This window comes from Herpailurus yagouaroundi, unplaced genomic scaffold (assembly GCF_014898765.1).
Source record: "Herpailurus yagouaroundi ecotype Mexico unplaced genomic scaffold, PumYag 161, whole genome shotgun sequence".
Taxonomy (NCBI): domain Eukaryota; kingdom Metazoa; phylum Chordata; class Mammalia; order Carnivora; family Felidae; genus Herpailurus; species Herpailurus yagouaroundi.
The window spans coordinates 660,244-681,907 of record NW_024412402.1 but is presented as its reverse complement, the minus strand read 5'-3'; the positions used below and the strand labels follow the sequence as shown (position 1 = coordinate 681,907).

At 41.0% G+C, this 21,664-nt stretch overlaps 1 protein-coding gene across 14 annotated transcripts in view; it reads left to right on the top strand.

The window, feature by feature from the left end:
• The window catches only part of ALKBH8 (alkB homolog 8, tRNA methyltransferase), a 77,506-nt gene extending 57,152 nt beyond the window's left edge, over positions 1 to 20,354 (top strand). For all 14 annotated transcript variants that reach the window (XM_040482865.1, XM_040482864.1, XM_040482862.1 and 11 more), the window contains 5 exons: positions 4,264 to 4,415; positions 6,950 to 7,206; positions 16,426 to 16,575; positions 17,698 to 18,314; positions 18,567 to 20,354. In XM_040482865.1, coding sequence (XP_040338799.1) covers positions 4,264 to 4,415; positions 6,950 to 7,206; positions 16,426 to 16,575; positions 17,698 to 18,255 — 1,117 coding nt within the window. In that variant the 3' untranslated portion in view covers positions 18,256 to 18,314; positions 18,567 to 20,354. The remainder of the gene's footprint in view (positions 1 to 4,263; positions 4,416 to 6,949; positions 7,207 to 16,425; positions 16,576 to 17,697; positions 18,315 to 18,566) is intronic.
• The last annotated feature ends 1,310 nt before the right edge of the window (positions 20,355 to 21,664 follow it).

The following is a 21,664-nucleotide window of genomic DNA, read 5'->3' as shown; positions in this document are numbered from 1 at the left end:
TGGAATGCTTTTTCCTAAGATTCTGAACAAGGCAGGGATGTCTGCTCTCACTACCTCTATTGAATATTATAGTGGGTGTTTTACATAGTATAGTAGGTCGAGAAAAAGATGTAAAGATCATTGAGATTTGAAAGGAAGAAGTAAAACTCTTTATGATTGTGGATGTAGGAAAATCCTAGGAAATCTAAACAAATGTTAGAACTAAACCGTGAATATAGTAAAGTTGTAGCATACTAGGTCAAGATTCAAAAATTAATTTTTGGAAAATGAAATAGAATCCTTAAAAATTTTTAAAAAATATTTATTTACTTTTGAGACAGAGAGAGACAGAGAGAGAATTGGGGAGGGGCAGAGAGAGAGGGAGACACAGAATCCAAAGCAGGCTACAGGTTCTGAGCTGTCAGCACAGAGCCAGATGTGGGGCTTGAATGCAAGAACCACGAGATCATGACCTAAGCTGAAGTGGGACGCTTAACCAACTGAGCCACCCAGGTGCCCCTGAAATAAAATTCTTTTTAAAATAGCATCAAGACCTGTAAAATACTTCGTTTTAGTACCCAAATTAGTTAATTATGATGTGGTTTAAAAAGATATTAGCCTGGGAATTCTGATTCTTTTTAAAATTGAGATATAATTCACATATAAATTGTGTTAGTTTCAAGTGTACAACATTAAGATTCTTTATCTGTATGTGTTGTGAAATGATCATCACAGTAAGTCTGGTTAACATCCATCACCACAGGTAGTTACAGGCTTTTTTTGTTGGGATGAGAACTTTTAAGATTTACTGTTAGCAACTTTCAAATATGCGGTTCAGTGTTATTCACTGTAGTGACCATGTTATACACTGCATGCCCAGGATTTATTTATGTAACTGGAAATTTGTACCTTTGACCACTTTCACCCATTTTGCACAGCTCTGCCTACCCTGGCCCGCCCCCACCAGCCCCACAGCCCCACATTTAAGGTTTTTTAACAGTGTTTATTTATTTATTGTAAGAAAGAACACGAGTGGGGGAGGGGCAGAGATAGAGGGAAAGAGAGAGAATCCTGAGCAGGCTCCGCACAGTCAGCACAGACCTCTATGCAGGGCTTGATCTCACAATCAAGTGAGATCATGACCTGAGCCAAAATCAAGAGTCAGATGGTTAACCAAGTGAGCTACCCACGTGTTCCAAGTTTGCTTTGTTTTTGTTTTACATTCCATGTATATGTGAGATCATATGGGATTTGTTTCTCTTTGCCAGACTTATTTCACTTAGCATAGTACCCTCAAGGTCCATTTACATTGTTGCAAATGGGAAGATTTCTTTCTTTTTTATGGCTGAATAATATTTCATTACCCTTCCCTCTCCCTTACACACACACACACACACACACACACACACACGTTTTCTTCATTCATTCATTGATGAGCACTTAGGTTGTTTCCAAGTCTTGGCTGTTGTAAGTAATGTTGCAGTGACCATGGACTGCAGATATCTTTTCAAGTTGTTTCCTTTGGAAACAAAAAATCCAGAAGTGAAGTTGCTGGATCATAGGATAGTTCTACTTTTAATTTTTTGAGGACCTTCATACTGTTTTCTGCAGTGGCTGCACCAGTTTATATTCCAACCAACAGTGTACATGGGTTCTCTTTTCTCTGCCTGCTCGCCGACACTTGTAATTTCTTATCTTTTTGGTAAGAGCCATTCTAACAGGTTTGAGGTGATATCTCATTGTGGTTTTGATTTGTATTCCCCTGATGATGAGTGATACTGAACACATTGTCATGTACCTGTTGACCATCTGTATGTCTTAGGAAAAATGTCTCATCAGATCCTCTGCCCATTTTTAAATGGACTGTTTTTTTGCTATTGAGTTGTATGAGTTGTTTATATATTTTAGATACCAGCCCCTTACCAATATAATTTGAAATGTTTTTTTTCATTCTGTAGCTGGCCATTTCATTTTGTTGATGGTTTCCTTCACTGTGCAGAAGGTTTTCAGTTTGATGTAGTCCCAGTTGTTTATTTTTGCTTTTGTTGCCTTTTGAGAATTCTGGTTCTAACAACAAATTGAAGAAACAGTAGAACAGTGACAAAACGAAAACTAGCTAAAATACATTATTTTCACTTCAGGATCAAATCCATTTTAATAATATAGTTGAACTTTCTCTTTTTTAGGTGTGTAGAAAAAAAACGTATCTGGCTATTAGTAAAGAGAAATCAACACATTAAGTATAAAATTATGCTTTTGTATAATTTGCTCAGACCTTTGAGACTTAGCACATTCTCTCTGAATGTAAAACCCACCTCTATAGGGAGATAAACTTGCTAGGGTAAATCAAGCAGAAAACTTGGCCTCAGATTTAAATCTTGGGGCACGTGAGTGGCTCAGTCAGTTAAGTGTCTGACTCTTGATTTTGGCTCAGGTCATGATCTCACAGTTCATGGGTTCAAGTCCCGCATCAGGCTCTGTGCTGATAGTGCTGAACCTACCTGGGATTCTCTCTCTCTGCCCCTCCCTCAGGTTGCTTCCACTCTTTCTCTCAAAATGAATAAATAAACATTTTTTAAAAAAAGTTTTAAGTCTTAGGAATAACTTAACAAAAGATATGCAACACGTATACACTGAAAATTATGAAACACTGCTGAGAGAAATTAAAGAAGACCAGAAAGAACGAAGAGATAGAGATGCCATGATCATGGATAGAAACTTAATATTGTTCAGAGGTTGTCCCAAGTTGATCTAATGTTTCAGTGTAATTCCAGTTAAAATCTTAAGACTCTTTTTTTTTTTTTCAACGTTTATTTTTATTTTTGGGACAGAGAGAGACAGAGCATGAACAGGGGAGGGACAGAGAGAGAGGGAGACACAGAATCGGAAACAGGCTCCAGGCTCTGAGCCATCAGCCCAGAGCCCGACGCAGGGCTCGAACTCACGGACCGCGAGATCGTGACCTGGCTGAAGTCGGACGCTTAACCGACTGCGCCACCCAGGCGCCCCAAGACTCTTTTTATATAAACTGAAGAGCAGATTCTAAAATTTATAAGGAAATAGGAAGGATCTAGAATAATCAAAACAATCTTGAAACAGACGAACAGTTTTGGAGGATTTATTTTACCCAGTTTTTAAAATTTACTGAAGCTACATAATCAAAAGAGTATAGTGTTGGTGTATAGACAGACCATTGGGGCAGAATACATCCACATATATAAGATCAGTTGATTTTTGACAAAGACCCCAGTATAATTCAGGGTGGAAAAGACATTTAAAACAAATTTTTTTTTTAATATGAAATTTATTGTCAAATTGGTTTCCATACAACACCCAATGCTTATCCCAACAGGTGCCCTCTTCAATACCCGTCACCCAGCCTCCCCTCCCTCCCCCCCCCCCACCCCATCAACCCTCAGATTGTTCTCAGTTTTTAGGAGTCTCTTATGTTTTGGCTCCCTCCCTCTCTAACTTTTTTTTTTTTTCCCCTTCCCCTCCATGGTCTTCTGTTAAGTTTCTCAGGATCCACATATGAGTGAGAACATATGGTATCTTTCTCTGCCTGACTTACTTCCCTTAGCATAATACCCTGCAGTTCCATCCCTGTTGCTGCAAATGGCCATATTTCATTTTTTCTCATCGCCACGTAGTATTCCATTGTGTATATAAACCACAATTTCTTTATCCATTCATCAGTTGATGGATATTTAGGCTCTTTCCATAATTTGGCTATTGTTGAAAGTGCTGTTCTATCCTGTTTTTCAGTCTTTCTTTTCAACCATTATCTGTCCTTATTTTAAGGTATGCATCTCTTATAATTGACATAGAGTTGGACTTTATTTTTTTAATCCAGTTTGACATTCTCTGTTTAGTTGGATATGTTAGTCCTTTTACATTTGACGTAATTGTTGATTGGATTTAAATGGGGTTTTTTTGTTGTTTTTGGTTTTTTTTTTTTTACTGTTTGTTTCCTCTTTGCTCCATCTGTTCCTTATTTTTTTCTCTCATAATTGGTATTAATTAAATATTAGTTACTCTGTTTGTATCTCTTGAATAATTTGTTAGTTGTACATTCTTTTAATATGATTACCCTGAGGATAACTTTTTAAAAGATAGAGACTTCTATTTTTTGTTTTCTCTACAATGCTTAACAATTGAGGAAATCCAGTAGATATTTGCAATAAATTCTTCTAAATTTGCTCTGTTCCCTTACTGTTTTTAAAAGGACCTGAAATACTTTTATGAATGCAGTGTTAAATAAATTATTTTGACTGTCGTTTTTAGAATCACACCCAGAAAATTTGATACTGTTCAAGCATCCAAGGGTCACAAAAGTGGAATTATCACCAGTGATGTTGGAGACTTAACTTTAAGCAAGAGGGGAATAAGGACATCATTTACATTTAGGAAAGTGAGGCAAACACCTTGTAATTGTAGTAAGTATATAATTTTGGTTCCACTGTACAATGGAGTAAATCAAGTGTAAAAATCTTTTAAAGTCCCATTAGAACCAAGGAGAGCTCGGTCTTAACTTCACTAAAGGTATTTTCCATATTTTGCTTAGTGTTGTACTTAATGTAGACTTTTCTTAACCCATCCCCATTAGAGTTTATATTCCTTGAAGGCAGGGACTGCATTTTATTCATCTTTATTTTTCCTAAATATAGTAATTGAGCATAGTTGGATGCCGAATAAATATTTTATTTATTGGAGTCACACTTGTAGGACATTAAAATATCACTTATACAAAAATAGTTTTTATTGGAAACAGCTTGTCTTGTTTCTAAATTACTTCTCATTAACCCAGTGAGGAAGTTAGAGATGACAGATTGTTCCTTAGTAAGTAGGTAACTCTAGGGGGGTAAACAGTGGTTTGTGTTTTGATCAGTTTGGAAATCTAGAAGGGAATAAAAGAAGTGCTCAAAAACATGTCAGGAGTATGTTATTTCTACTTATCTATACAAGTACATCATGACCTGTATTTCTTAGACCCAGTGAATAAAAATCCCTTTCATTTTGTAAATAGTATCTGTTAGAAAACTTGAAATTGCTATATTTGATATCTAGTGAAACTTCAGATTTTTGTTTCTTTTGCTAAAAGTGTCATTGCTACCTTAAAACATCAAAATTTTTATCAGTTAAAAAAAAGCTTATTTAGTATTTGTTGAGTGTCTAAACTGCCAGTAGTTTTATTTATTTATTTATTTATTTTTTATTAAAAAAAATTTTTTTTAATGTTTATTTATGTTTGAAGAAGGGAGAGAGCATGAGCAGGGGAAGAGCAGAGAGAGAGGGAGACACAGAATCGGAAGCAGGCTCCAGGCTCCGAGCTGTCAACACAGAGCCCGACGGGGGGCTTGAACTCACGGACCGCGAGATCTTGACCTGAGCTGAAGTCAGAGAGGCACCCCATAAACTGCCAGTAGTTTTATAAGATACTGACAAATAAAGCATGGCTCTTGTTCTCCAGGAACTGAAGTCTAGTTGGAAAGACAAGCCGGTTTTCTTATGCAAATGTTTCTTTGTTGTGGACATTAATTAAATGTAAGGCGTATTGTAGAAGCTCTGAATGTATATTCAGTTTACAGATGATTTTCACGTTCAAGGCCATCTTTTAGACACTCTTTGTCAAAATGTGTGGGTTTTTAAGGATAAGGGTTGCTCCTCCCTTTAGCTAACTTAGATGTTTATAATTTCCAAGAGAACAAAAATGTTCCTAAGATCAGTTTAGGATAATTCTAATGTATATTGTGTCGGATTCTGATGTGACCAAGATAAGGTAACCTGTCTGTTTTCACATGTACGTTTTAGAGCCCTCAGGCTTTCTGTGGCTGCCCTTTTCTGAAACGTCCACATAAACTGTTTAGAGCTCCACCTCACACATTAGCATAGAAGAGCTATCTCCTGCCCCATTGCTCAAGGTTCAGCACCCTCTAACTATAGGCAGGGAGAATTCCTGAAGCCGTGAACACTGCAGCCCAATTCTTAGCTGCCTCACGATTTCTGATTATTTCCTTTGTCCTGACTGTGGTTTCTCCAGGGACACCACTCCTTTTTCCTTTATTTTCCAGAATAAAACGATGTGTATCATGGACTTTGGCCAAAGATAAAGGGAAATTATAGGACAGCAGAGAACAGACAAGGATTTAAAATGAGTATTAGACATCATTGCAGAGAACAAAGGACAACTTCAGAATTCAGTTAATTAGAATAACAGTGTATCCTAAATTTCCTTCGTCATCTTGACTTGATGGTGTTCTCCTTGGAGTTTGCTGATTCAACTGAAGGAGGCGACACCTGTAGTCACTGAGAATGTGGGCTCCGGTGTTCCCACTGGCTGGGTGCAGTTCGGGCTCTATGACTTGCCATCTTTGTTGCTTGAGGATTGTTATTTGATGTTCTCTGCTTCAGTTGCCTCATCTGTAAAGTGGATGCAATAGTACCAGCTCATGATGTTCCTGTGAGAACTGAGAACACACATATAAACTGTTTCAAAGAGTGCTCGTTTAAATGCCTGTGATCATTACCAAATGATGCACTTTGCTCCTAGGGCTTGTTTTTCTGAGAGTCTGAGGGCCCCAGAAGTCCTATCTCCTCTGCCCACCAAGAGAAAAACCCTACATCATGTTAGTTCAGCTAAATTTCTTCTTTTTGGGCCAGGCCCATCAGGAACCTTTCCTGAATGAGAGGACCCTTAATCCTGAGTGGTGATAGGCACCTGCATTATATGGCCTGCAGACTTGCAGTCATTTCTGTCACACATGGATTTTTCCCCTTCTGTGTGTGTTAGACCCTTGCACATATAATTAGACTTGTTAGGTACCACCTATTTTTAAACTGATAAATCAGAGCCTGCTTAGCCCCCGTCACCAAATTTGGATTGATTTGCTTGTTCTTTTAAGGAAACATGATACCTTATGAATCACTTGGATAAAAATGAAAGGTTTTTATTGCTTAATTTTTGCATTAGGTTACCCTTTGGTCTGTGACAGCCAGATGAAGGCGACCCCCCCATCATTTCCAGAGAGCGAAAGAGAAGCCTCACAACTGGAGCAAGAGTATGTCCACCGAGTCTATGAGGAGATTGCTGGGCACTTCAGCAGCACAAGACATACCCCTTGGCCACATGTGGTGGAGTTTTTGAAAGCTTTGCCCCGTGGTTCGTTAGTGGCTGATGTTGGCTGTGGAAACGGAAAGTATCTTGGCATCAATAAGGAGTTATATATGGCAAGTAATTGTTGCCTCTGGCTGTCTTTTGCTTTATTTGTAAGGGTTGTTAGCACCTTCTGCCTTATGATAGAATGTTGTTTGTTGATTAGGCCGTTACAGAAAAGTTATAACCAACAGATGGAAAATTAATGAGCACTCATTCTTATTTATTCCCCGAGAATTTGCGGGCATGCATGCCATTATTTGTAATTTCCCCCTTCCCTTTCCTTAGATTTTGCTTCCTGAGATTATTTTATCAGTAATACTATCTTATATCTGTAAAACTCTTTACAGGTTAGAAAGGATATTTACATTTTTTTTAATGTTTATTCTGAGAAAGAGCTTGCAAGTGGGGGGAGGGGCAGAGAGAGAGAGAGAGAGAGCAGGAGAGAGAGAATCCCAAGCAGGCTCTGTGCTGTCGTCGTAGAGCCTGACATGGGACTCAATCCCATGAGCCATGAGATCATGACCTGAGCGGAAATCAAGAGTTGGACACCTAACTGAGCTACCCCAGGTGCCCCTGGAAAGGATATTTATAGAAGCCATTTTCTTTGCTTTGATCCTCCTAAATATGAGAAAGTTAAAGCAGATATTTTCTGGGTTTTTAAATCCTGTTATTTATTTATTTATTTATTTGTTTATTTACTTACATCCAGTTTAGTTAGCATATAGTGTAGTAATGATTTCAGGAGTAGAATCCAGTGATTCATCCCCTACATATAACACCCAGTGCTCATCCCAACAAGTGTCCTCCTCAATGCCCTTTGCCAATTTAGCCCATCCCTCCACCCACAATCCCTCCAGCTAACCTCAGTTTGTTCTCTGTATTTAAGACTCTCTTATGTTTTGTCCCCGCCCTGTTTTTATATTATTTTTGCTTCCCTTCCCTTATGTTCCTCTGTTTTGCATCTTAAATTCCACATGAGTGAAGTCCTATGATATTTGTCTTTTTCTGACTAATTTCAGTTAGCATAATATACTCTAGTTCCATCCACGTTGTTGCATATGGCAAGATTTCATTCTTTGTGATTGCTGAGTAATATTCCATTGTGTGTGTGTGTGTGTGTGTGTGTGTGTGTGTGTGTGTGTGTATGTATATATATGTACGTATATATGTATATATATGTATATACACATATACACACACAATGGAATATCACTCAGCAATATACATGTATATAGATGTATATACACACACACACACACACACACACACACATACATGCATGCACACACACAACACATCTTTATCCATTTATCTGTCGATGGACATTTGGGCTCTTTCCATATTTTGGCTGTTGTCGATAGTGCTGCTATAAACATTAGGGTGCATGTGCCCCGTTGAAACAGCACTCCTGTATCCTTTGGGTAAATACCTAGTAGTGCAATTGCTGGGTCATCGGGTAGTTCTATTTTTAATTTTTTGAGGAAAAAAACTCTGGAAAATACTGTTTTCCAGAGTGGCTGCACCAGTTTTCATTCCCGTCAGCAATGCAAAAGGGTTCCCTTTCTACACATCCCCATCAGCCTCTGTTGTTGCCTGAGTTGTTCATTTTAGCCATTCTGACATGTGTGAGGTGGTATCTCAGTGTGTTTTTGATTTATATTTCCCTGATGATGGGTGGTGTTGACCATCTTTTCATGTGTCTGCTAGCCATCTTGATGTCTTCTTTGGAAAAGTGTCTATTCATGTCTTTTGCCCATTTCTTCACTGGATTATTTGTTTTTTGGGTGTTGAGTTTGATAAGTTCTTTATAGATTTTGGATACTAACCCTTTACCTGATATGTCATTTGCAATTATCTTCTCCGATTCTGTCGGTTGTCAAGCAGATATTTTCATCTGGTTTTTTACTAATGAAGAAACGGAGGCTCACAGACTGTATTCTTCCCTAATGTTGTAGAATTAGGGAATATAACTGGGATTTAAACCCATGCCTCTGACGCCAAATCTAGTGTGCTTTTATTCATAGTAGGAAAATATAAAGGTTACTATTTATTGGTGTCTTACTGTTGAGGAAACTAAAGCTTAAGTAGATTAAAAAATGTGACCGAGGTTACAGTGCTAGGCCCAGAATCTGAACTCACCTGTCTCTTATGCCAGCGTTTCTGTTTTCAGTTGCTGTAATTTCCTTTTTCTAAGGTCGACTTTTTTTTCCTCCTATGCTGGGAAGTAGAAAGTTCTCCCTGCACTAGTGCATTATTATAAATACATCAGCGCTGCTCTGGGAGGACTGAAGCTTCCCTTTCTCAAACTAGGGAGGGAGGACTAGAGTGAGGACAGTAGGCGAGGAGAATGAGAGCCATCTACGCGCACGAGCTACTGTAGCACATCAGATTGTGCGTAATGTGTTTGCACCTCATCCTTGACATCACACACCTCTGTCAACAAAGTAAGTTACTCCTGTGCTTGAGGAAAGGTTTGTGCATTAAGAAATAAAAGCATAGCTTTTCATCACAATAAAATGTTAGTAGTTGTATATTGTCATTATGTTTGGATGAAGTTTTAGTTTATAAAGAGAAAGATCGAATGAATTAATGTTTTTTCATGTTGAAGAAGTAGGTTTTGATATGCCACTTAAAAATCAAAGTGATATTTCTGATTTTGTAATCTTAAGGCACTGTCCAAAATGTTTCTCAATGAGCTCTGCTTTTGTACTTTCTTTTTTTTTTTTAATGTTTATTTATTTTTGACGGAGAGAGTGACAGAGCATGAGTGGGGGAGAGACAGAGAGAGAGGGAGACACAGAATCTGAAGCAGGCTCCAGGCTCCGAGCTGTCAGCACAGAGTCCGATGCGGGGCTCGAACTCACAGACCGCGAGATCATGACTTGAGCTGAAGTCGGATGCTCAACTGACTGAGCCACCCAGGCGCCCCTGCTTTTGCACTTTCTTGATGATAACCCTTAACTTTATCTAGTCAGGCAGCATCTGTGACCAAGAAGCTAGGTTGAAGTCAACCACACTGACTTAGTCATGATGATAACATTATCCTGTTACAATTGAGAAAAATGACTTCTTGGTAAACTGAGGCATAAATCTGAAGCTATTCGAGAAAGAATATATTTAGACGAGTGGGGAAGCCACAAGTACTGTTACCTTCCATTGTTCGTATTCATTTTATCAGTGGCTGTCCGCGTGTGTTGCTTCCTGTCTGCTATTCCCAGAGCCTCCTGCACTGTCTGACTTCTCGGGAAGGCTCAGTAAGTGTTGGTTCAGTGAATGAATGAAAGCTACAAGTCTGGTTGGACTTACAGTTTTCATTACACCAGAAATGAAATTATATACAATATAGGGGAGCCTGCTCTTGTAAGCTGCTGAGGCTCCAACCTATGTATTTGAATGTACTTTGAGCCTGAAAATATGTATGTTTCTTGACATTCATGAGGAAATGTGACCCGAGACATTCATTCTAGGTATTAAAACATAGGATAGTCTCAGAATTTAAAAAGTCATTAATATTATTAGTACATACTTCCTTAATAAAGCACTTTATTTATTTATTTATTTATTTATTTATTTATTATTTTAAAATTAATCTTTGTGAGAGAGAGAGACTGCATGAGTGGGGGAGGGGCAGGGAGAGGGGGAGACACGGAATCTGAAGCAGGCTCTAGGCTCTGAGCTGCCAGCGCAGAGCCCAATGCGAGGTTCATGAACTCATGGACCTTGAGATCATGACTTGAGCCAAAGTCAGATGATTAACCGACTGAGCCACCCAGGGCCCCTAAAGTGCATATTTGAAATAGTAGCTTAGGCTCTCTTGTAGATACTTTTATAAACTGCTTTTCATTTTTTATAACATCATCGGTTACTGTTCATTTCTGTCATCAGCACTAGCTGTTGTCTCTATTTTCAGAGTTAAATTTTGTAAGCAAAACTTGAGACCTTCAAGAGATTTATTGCCTTTATAATAGTACCAGTAAGAGGTGAGACAGTATGAACCCAGAGCTCAGCCTGACTCATCCATTGTAGGGACTTTCTTGGTTGCTTTAAATAGTCTGGATTGCAAATATAATAATAACTCCAGGAACCTATTTATAATTAGAAGAATTGGAGATATGTTTATATAAACCTCTTCTGCACGTTTCTGGTTTGGTTTGGTTTTGTGTTTTAACTGTCGACTACGCCAATAAAGGAAAGAACAGAAGGGATGTTAACATTGACAGGTTCCTCCCGTGAGCTGAGTGCTGTGCTGTGTGTTCTCACACAATGTGGGAGACTGGCATTACTCCCTCCATTTTACAAATGGGAAACCGAATGCTCAGTCAGGCTATGACAGGCTCATGGTTACATGGTGTCAGGACAAGTGTTGGAGCCTCATGTCCAGCTGCACAGTCTGTACTCTGTGGCATTCTGCTAAGAGAGATTTAGAAAATTAAAAAAAAAATTATTTATGTGGAGGGGGGAGGGGGCGGAGAGACAGAGGGAGAGAGGGAATCCCAACCAGGCTCCGTGCCTTCAGTGCAGAGCCCAACGTGGGACTCAGTCCCACGAACCATGAGATCGTGACCTGAGCCCAAATCAAAAGAGTCAGTCATTTAACGACTGAGCTACCCAGGTGCCCTGAAATCGTGTCTGTTTTGTTGTCCACCTACTTGGCACGTGATAGAAGCTTATTAATGGTTTGTTGAATGGTGAGGAGCAAACCTGTGAATTCACCCTCAATTTCTTACATGGAAAGCAGAGTATACACAATGCCGTGTTGTGTGATCTTGGAGGAAATGTGACAACATGAAAGTGGGTGGGCCTTCCTCCAGAGTAATGTACCTTGAGGATACAAGGATCTCTCTTTGTATCTAGACTCTGGGATGCGAGTTTTTGTCCACTCTTTGTTCCATATAATAATAATGATAGCATTTGCATAGCCCTGCTGTGGTTAGTGAAATATTTAGTTTACATCATTTTGTTTGATTCTCATATGAACCTTGAGAAGTAGGCATTTTTATGATGAGGAAACAGAAACTCTGAGATACCATATGGCTTTCCTAGGTTGTTCGCCTAGTTACTGCTGGAGCCAGACTTCAGCTCGCGAGTTCCGAGTGCTGTTTTCACTGTACTGGACTGACTTTGACTCTTCCCCGGCTCTCTCAACTGTGTACTGCCCGTCTGATCTCCCTGTAATTGCTTGTTTTCTTAGTAGTTTTAAAAATGTTGTATTTTCTAAGCAATAAAAATAATGTAGCTGCAGTTCCGAAGATGGAAGGAAAGGTGTTTACCTATAATGTTAACACCCTAATAAACCAGTTTGTTGTGAGAAAGATCGTTCCAGTGTTTTCCTGTAATGTTTATATCGTCATGAGTATGAGTACAGCTCAATAACTCATTTGTATTGCTTCATATTTCCATTTTGCTGTGTGGCCTTACATGGTTCCCGGACTTTATGATGCTCTTTGCGTTACTTGATGGTTCCTCATGTTCAGTGTGAAGTTGTTATAAATAACACAGTAATGAGAATCTACCCTGAGAAATACTGTGACAAGGAGGAAGAACGCGGCTTTTTGGAGTGAGAGATGCCCAGGTTTAAATCTCTGCTCTGCCGCTTAACTATCTTACTTGAGCCAAACTACCTACGTGCTTTGAGAGGAGGTTTCCTCATCTGCAGTGTAGTAACAGTACCTGACTCAGGGTGTATCTTCGCGGTGGGTACATTAGCACAGAGAATCTGCTGTAAGATTTAGCGGGTGCCCCAGTAAAAGGCCCCCCCCCTTTTTTTAAATCCTGTTTAGCTTTTTCCATATGTTGGACTATTTCTTTTTTTAGGATGACTTTTTAGAAGAACAATTATTGGGTCAAAAGTTGTGAACATTTTTATCTCCCTTGAAAAGCGGTGTGCCAAACTGCTTTTGAAAATGGGTGGAGTCCATTTGTAACATCACTAGCACTTTTGAGAGCAAGTTTTGTTACTGCCGTCACCATGGTGTACTGTGGTTTTAAAATATTTTTGAGGGGCGCCTGGGTGGCGCAGTCGGTTGGGCGTCCAACTTCAGCCAGGTCACGATCTCGCAGTCCGTGAGTTCGAGCCCCGCGTCAGGCTCTGGGCTGATGGCTCGGAGCCTGGAGCCTGTTTCCGATTCTGTGTCTCCCTCTCTCTCTGCCCCTCCCCTGTTCATGCTCTGTCTCTCTCTGTCCCAAAAATAAATAAACATTGAAAAAAAAAAAAGTCATTACATTGTAATGATTTGTGTTTAAAAAAAAAAATAATAAAATAAAATAAAATAAAATATTTTTGATACCTTCAGGGGAGAAAAACGAGATCTTGTTTTCTAGTTTGCCCCTTTGATTACTAGTTTGAATACTTTTTCTTTTTTTTTTTACCAGCCCTTCCAGAATTGCATGTTTAACGTTTTGTTGGAGATTTTAAAAATTATAAACAAGTTCAGGCACTAGGTGGCTCGGTTGGTTAAGTGTCTGACTGGATCTCAGCTCACATCTTGATCTCAGGGTCGTGAGTTCAAGCCTTGTGTTAGGGCGCTACTCTGGGCATGGAGACCACTTAAAAAAACGTAAGGGAAAAAAAATTTTTTTTAAGTATAGAGGAGTATAAGCACACATTTTAAGTCCAGCCTGTATGTGTTTTTATGTCATTGATCTCCATCTGCCATACAGAATTAACAGAGCTTTACGTGAGTCTTTTAATGAATGCTAGTATTTATAATTAGGCCATTTTCTGTCATATTGTTGACATTATGCAACATCATTAAGGAGAATTTCAAGTACTGGGTACTATCCTTGGTATAAAAACTTAAGGAAATTTAAAAAGAGAAAAGAGAAAAAGATAGTGATGACTTGACTGTAGTTTATGAAAAACTCAGGCCAGTTAAGCGCAGGATGAAAGTTCTGAGCCAGGCACGAATCACATTTACGCTACACCTAACGCTTTGTGACTGAGACTGTCCCATCCCTCACACTGCCACACAGGGGCACTTTGTGCAGGTAACGGTAGCAGCCTGGCAGCGGGAAGAGGGACATTTCCTCTTGTTTTATTTGGCTGCTCTTCTCCGTGTTCTGCTTTATCTATGGTTCTTGGGTAATAACTTTCTTTCCATGTTGAGCTCTATCTCCTGGTATTTGTTCTGTAGTAAAGTTGCACTTTTTTCCTGTCGACTCTCAGCTAGATTTATAGCAGTCTGTCAGGGTTGGACATACTTGAAACTTCTGATTCCGTGAACTGAATTTTATTATAAAAACAGTGGCAAACTCTAGAATGTACTATGCATATTACTTCAGTGGTGTTGTCATCTTGATGTTGTCACTGCTAGCTCAGTGGTATAGAATATGGGTGAAAATAAATACAAGGAATAATAAAGCACTTAACGTATCTTACATAGTTAAAGACAGCAATCATTTGGGAATTGGGCCCCTGTTATTAATGGGCCCTTGGTACTTTTTCATTTTTTTTTTAAATTCATTTTGAGAGAGAGATAGAGAGGCAGAGAGAGAGAAAGAGAGCAAGTGAGTACAGGTTGGGGGGCAGAGAGAGAGGGAGAGAGAGAATCCCATGCAGGCTCCACACTGTCAGCACAGAGCCTGATGTGGGGCTCGAATCCACGAACCATGTGATCGTGACCTGAGCCCAAACTAAGAGTCAGTTGCTCTACTTACAGAGCCACGCAGGTACCCTGGGACTTTTTTGTCTTAAAATATATCAAAGGGAAATTGCTATATTTTACCTCTAGTGTGGTACCTTTTATTATGCTTCAAAAATAAATGCAGCTCTGGGATAGAATATAGAAGCTGTTTAATACCAATTAGAAATTGAGCAAATTCATATTATGAGTAGCCTGGCAGTGTCCATTAACTTAATAAAGGTTGTTTTGAGGGGCACCTGGGTGGCTCAGTCGGTTAAGCATGCAACTTCAGCTCAGGTCATGATCTGGCGGTCCATGAGTTTGAGCCCCACATCTGGCTCTGTGCTGACAGCTCAGAGTCTGGAGCCTGCTTCGGATTCTGTGTCTCCCTCTCTCTCTGGCCCTCCGCCTGTTCATGCTCTGTCTCTCTCTGTCTCAAAAACAAATAAGAAAAAACACTAAAAAAAAAAAACTTAAAAAAAAAGAGTTGTTTTGACATGAGGACTCATGCTCCTTATTCTCACATAGACCAAGGGAACCCTAACAATCAGTGCTCACTGCATCAGAAATTCAGATGAGTAAACACAAGGTTGAGGTGGCCACTGCTATCTGATGAAACCTGCTTTCACATTTCTTTTTCTCTTTTGTAGAGAGTGAGTAAAGAACTGTCTGGGGATAATTATTAATTAGTGGTTTAACCTTTCTGATGCCCTGCCCACCTTCCCTGTCCTCCCTCATTTCACGTGTGCACACTGCGTACATGCTCTCTCCCTCCCCTCCACACGCACACACGCACACACATGTGTGCACACACATGGTGCCCTCAGAATCAAACAGCAAAACTGAACACAACAGTAACAACCAAAGTAGAGAGGAGAGAGGCTGCCGCGGTGCCCAGATGCTTCCCGCAGAAGCAGACACAGGCAGAAAGGCACGTGAGGTCCCTGCCCAGGGACATGAAGGGAGGCTGCGAGCTGCCTTCGTGCTGCCTTTCCCTAGGGACGGTTCGCTTAGACTGCAAGGTGTAATTAGATAGCACTTGACAGATTTTGAATTCACTTCATTCCTGATTTATATGGGTTAGGTGTTTAGCAGAACAAGACTCAATAGCTTTAAAAAATGAAAAGTTATTTTACTTTTTTGTTGTTTTGGGGTTTTATTTTCTGATTGTACAGTAACATGTACTGAAAAGTAAAAAGAAGCAGGCACAAATCCCAGCCACCCTCTTGCTATCTGGGCCAGCACAGTATCGTTGGTGTAGTGATGAGGGACATCTGTAGGTCCCTACAAAGGACCGAGTGTCTGCGTTTACAGAATAGTTTTCGTTTTTATACGTGCGATCTCACATAAGGATCTGGGTGGGTGATCGATTAGAGGGCAATTAGGCCTTTCCATTTCCACTGCTGCCATCTTTATACTAGTCGTTTTCTTTCCGTTCGCTACTTTGAGCTCAGTCTGGTACCTGGTAAGATAATAAAAGCTGCCCCCTAAACGACGCAATCTGACTTTGTGCCGGCTGTAAGAACTGGTAAACCCTGGCTTTACCCGCTTCACGGTGCATACGAGGTCTGCGCCCTCACTTTATGGTAATGAAGAAGCCCAGTGCTCTTAATTTCCCATGACGTTTAAACAAGGGGTTGTGAGATTCGTCGCTTCTGCCTGTTACAGATCGGTTGTGATCGGAGCCAGAGCCTCGTGGACATCTGTCGAGAGCGGCACTTCCAGGCCTTCGTCTGCGACGCGCTGGCTGTGCCCATCCGCGGCGGGGCCTGTGATGCCTGCATCTCCGTTGCTGTTATTCACCATTTTGCAACAGCGGTGAGTGCTGTCTCTCTCTCTCTCTCTCTCCAAGACCTCGTGGCTGTGGTGGCAGGAAATGCTCATGGATTTCACCCACGTGGACCCTATTTTAGCTTTTCTTTTCTTTCCCTTCTCTTTCCTCCTTATGTGGTTTGCCCCCTTTGCTGAGAAAGCGCGTGGAAGGAGGTGAGGTGCCCCGCTGCGGTGGGCCTCTGCCCTCTGCCCACCGCCCACCACCCTCCCTGAGCCTTCCTCATCGTTGTGTCCTCGAATCCGGGGCCACAGCGCCCTGGCTGTCAGGGGCTGGAGGCGCTCACCTGCCCTGCGCCTCCCCAGCAGTCTCTCCTCGGCCTCTGAGCCTCTTCTCTGTCTGTGCCCCACCTGTCTTTCCCGGCCCTTCTCCGCAGCCCTGACATCTGTGTCCTCTCCTTCCCATTCTGCTTTTCTTCTCTTCTCAAAATTCAGGTATTTAGCTGCTGGTGGTATATTACTCATGCTTTTAGTTAGGCACACAGGTCCCTAATTTTAAAATGAGTGAATTTAGGGGCGCTGGGGTGGGTCAGTTGGTTCAGTGTCTGACTCTTGATTTCGGCTCAGGTCGCGATCTCATGGTTCGTGGGATCGACCTCCACATCTTCATGTCTCTCTGCCCGTCTCCCGCTTGCACTGTCTCCCCCCCCCCAAAATAAATAAATAAACTTAAAAAAAATAAGTGAATTTAATATTTTATATTTTTCTTATAAGAAAACAGAATCTTATTTTTCCTGTGTGTGGGTGGTTTCTCCCTTAATCTCAGCGATAATTTTATAAATCGCCCTGTGCTGGCATTACCAGCAGTCCCCACGCACCTTGTGACTGAACTGAACGCAGGACAAAACCAAGTGGCAAACCCTCTATGCCTCTATTTTATTAACACAAATAAAAATGTCCTTTTCCTTATTTCTTCAACACTTTTTCCCCTCAGAAGATTTCCCGTCTCTTTTTTTTCTTTTTTGTTTTTTATTTTATTTTATATTTATATTTTGGTAGATTTTCTGAGCTGTTCGTCGTAATGAAAAGCAGTGCTATCGCCAGTCCAACTTCCTGTTTCCTCTGTATCTCCTCTTGGCTGATAAATGGCAATGTGTGTTTTTACCGTAGGAGCGCAGAGTAGCCGCTCTCCAAGAACTCGTTCGACTCCTGAGACCTGGCGGGAAGGCACTCGTTTATGTCTGGGCAATGGAACAAGAATATAATAAGAAGAAATCCAAGTATCTTAGAGAAAACAGAATGAGCCAGGGGAAGGAGGAGGAGGTCAGCAGCGATACGCCAGGCCCAGAGTTGCTTGTGGAGCAAGTGCCTGACACAGGCCATAAGGAGCCAGCATGTCGAATGCCCTCCATCAGTGACTTCCAGGAGGGAGGGCGGAATTCAAGGGAAGTTCCTAATTCCAAGCTCCCCGTTCACACTAATAGGACTTCTTTTCATTCTCAAGACGTGCTGGTTCCCTGGCACCTTAAGGGCAACCCTGGGAAAGACAAACCTGCTGAGCCGTTTGGTCCAGGAGGATCCCATGACCCAAGTCCTGTGTTTCATCGTTTCTACCACGTGTTCCGTGAGGGGGAGCTGGAAGCCTCCTGCCAGACTCTGAGTGACGTCCGCGTCCTGCGAAGCTACTACGATCAGGGGAACTGGTGTGTGATTCTTGAGAAGGTCTGACGTCTCTGAACATACACACCGGAAAGAAAGGCTCAGCTTTATTTTTTAAAGGACTCTAAATTTACTGTCTTTTTCTTTTTTTTTTTTAATTTTTTTTTTCAACGTTTATTTATTTTTTGGGGGGGACAGAGAGAGACAGAGCATGAACGGGGGAGGGGCAGAGAGAGAGGGAGACACAGAATCGGAAACAGGCTCCAGGCTCTGAGTGGTCAGCACAGAGCCTGACGTGGGGCTCGAACTCACGGACTGCGAGATCGTGACCTGGCTGAAGTCGGACGCTTAACCGACTGCGCCACCCAGGCGCCCCATAAATTTACTGTCTTTTTAAAGAGAAAATGTGTGGAAAAGAATCAAAGAAAGGAGAACGCCTGAGAGAAAATTGGAAGTAGAGATTAGTTAGGACACATTTGGGCTACTAGTATGGCCATTTTATCCATAAATGTGGGAACGGTTCTCTTAAATGGGGAGGCATAGGGAGGGATTTTAAAAGTGACTGAAGTAGTTTGTGAAGTTTTTGGGGTCCCAGCGTAAGAATGCAGCATTCTGAAGACAAAGTTTTGGTATTAATGTTACTCAGCGAACTAAATCATGTAGAATCTTAGTGATGCAGTCATACAACATTTTAATAAAGAAGTATTTCTGGACAGCAGAGAATTGTCTGAAGACTTTGACTCTTAGCTCTGTAAAGTCACAGACGATAACCTCTCCCCCCTCACTGTCCTAACGCAGGCTTGACACGTAGTAGGTGCTCAGTAGAATTTCAGCCCATCAGATCGTTCATCCCACAAATACTTACAGAGCCCCTACTATGTATTTAAGTACTGTGAGTGGAGCTGTGAACAAGAGTGAAAGCTCCTGCCCTCCTGGAACTTCCGTTGTGGAAGAAGGACAGCCGGTATGCAAATGAAATTGATCCAATGTGCCAGGTAGTGAGAAGTGAAACAGGACTTGGAGGTTTTCCCCGGGAACAAAGGATCATTTCCAAAGGGCTGCGGTAACCACGAATCCTGACTGTAGTTGGTTACCGAGAATTAGTTGGTATTCCTGATGTATTGACCAGGTGTTAAAGGCAACCCCAGTGGGCTCTTATAACTCCTTTGTTTAAGTAGCAAAAGTTAGAATGGTCGGTCAGACTTAATTATGCCCTTACAGCCACAGCTGTGGTGTCACTACCGGGTGTCTCCAGTTCCTTCATGGTTTGTACCAGTCTGGGCGCAGTCAGCAGTTTTTACCTCCAAATACTTCACACTCAGTCAGCTTACCACTCAGGTCAAGTTTCCAGGAAGAACAAAGGTAGAAAGTCAACCGTAGCTCAGATGATCACGCAAAAGGAAAGTACTTTTTAAAACATTCGTTGCTTTTATAGCAGTTATGCTTAAGACTACTTCAAGAAAAATTGCTTCCTGTGAACGATGACGCCCAGACAATTGTGTCTGTTGTTATTGTTGAGATGTTTATTTTCCAGCGTCAAGCTTTCCGAAACCGGCCGTGATGAATAGGTCTCGGATGAGACGACGATTGTTTTTGTCGTGGAATCTTCACTGCAAGATTGTAACTGTTCCCTCCAGATGAATGTATAAGGTTCATGATATGAAAAGACAAATTATGGGGCTACAAAAAAGCAGTTTTATTCTGACAGAAATTCTAGAACTTCACATTGCAATGTGAAGCTCAGCTCCTGCGAATAACTTTTAAAATCTAGATGAAATGGGCGATTTTCAAGGAGGATGCAAATACATGAACTCAAGAAGAGGCAGAAAATGGAAGGTGTTGAAAAAGCCGCATAGGAATTCAGAACTTGGCTCCTGATTCAGACTGGAAATTGAATTCTCGATCTGCCATTAGTTTTAGCCGGAGACTCTGGACAAACTCCCTCCCTTGTCTGTGCTCCAGTTTTCTCAGCTGTAGTGCTGGAGGAGTTGTTCTGCAATTAGCTGGGATAACAGCTCTCAGAGCAGTGCAAGAATAGAGTGTGTGTGTGTGTGTGTGAAACATGTTTATTATCATTAGTCCCAGAGAAAGCCCTCAAGAGTTTCAGGAATTGAATGACATCAAATCTGATTTGTTAATTGTGTATTAAAAACCTATGGTTTTACTGATTTTTTGTCTTTTTGCTTGCTCTTATTAATTGCAACAGATACATCACAATTTCGTGCTATGATTGTGGATTTCTCTATTTTTCCTTCCAGATCTATCAATAATTATAAGGCAGAACTGGAAGGAAAATCCCAATGTCCATCAGCAGTAGAGTAAGTGAATCGAATGTTACTACCTAAGCAGTGGAAGTGAATAAATCGTCTTCACAAGGTACACTGTGAATAGATCTCAGGACCATAATGCTGAGTAACAAACCCCACAAAGTAAGACCATACAATTCCTTCAGCGTGCAGGTGTCTCTGAGACTACCTTCGCTTCTGACACTGACTGCAAGTTCAGGGGCTCCCAAGAGTATCCTCAGGTTTGGTCATTTGCTAGAAGGATTCACAGGACTCACTGAAACTGTCATACTCATGACCATTGCTTATTACAGCAAAAGGCTACAGATTAAAATCAGCCAAGGGAAGAGGTGCAGGAGAGTTACACGCATGGAACTTTCTGTTGCCACCTCCTGGTGAAATCTGGATGGAGCTGACTTCTCCCAGCAGCAGGTAGGATAATACACATGGAGTGTTGCCAACCATGGAGGCTCACATGAGGCTTGGGTTCAGATTTTTAACTGAGGGCTTAACTACACGCACATGGTTGACCACCCATATGGCTGACCTTTCATCTCTAGCTCGTCTGGAGGCCCCCCCCAGGTAAACAGATCCTTTTCAGGCAGGATATTGCAAAGGCTTAGAGATTACCTCCCAGGAGCCTAAGACAAAGGCCAGACCTCTTCTTGGATAAGGTCAACTCTACTACATAGTTTTTTTTAAGTGAGAGTTTATAAACAAGCAATATTATACTTTTACAAGACTGGATAATGGTGAACTTTTGAAAGGAAGGAACGAGTTCAAGGCCTTCTGGGTTGCTCACAGTTTATTTCTCGGGGTGGTATGTACATGGGCGCTTGCTTTGTGTTAATTCACTAACATGGAGTGTGTGATAAAACACTTAGGATTTGTTACCTTTATATGTAATATGAACTTCAAAATTTAAAACAGTTTGTAAAAGAAAGTTCTAAACATGCAGTGAAATATTTTAAATATTAAAAAAAATTCAGTGTTGTTGTTGTTTTTTTTTTTTTTTTTAATTTTGAGGGAGAGAAACAGAGTACAAGTGGGGGAAGGGCAGAGAGAGGGAGACACGGAATCCAAAGCAGGCTCCAAGCTCTGAGCTGTCAGCACAGAGCCCAATGTGAGGCTTGAACACCTGAACTGTGAGATCATGACCTGAGCCGAAGTCAGATGCTTAACTGACTGAGCCA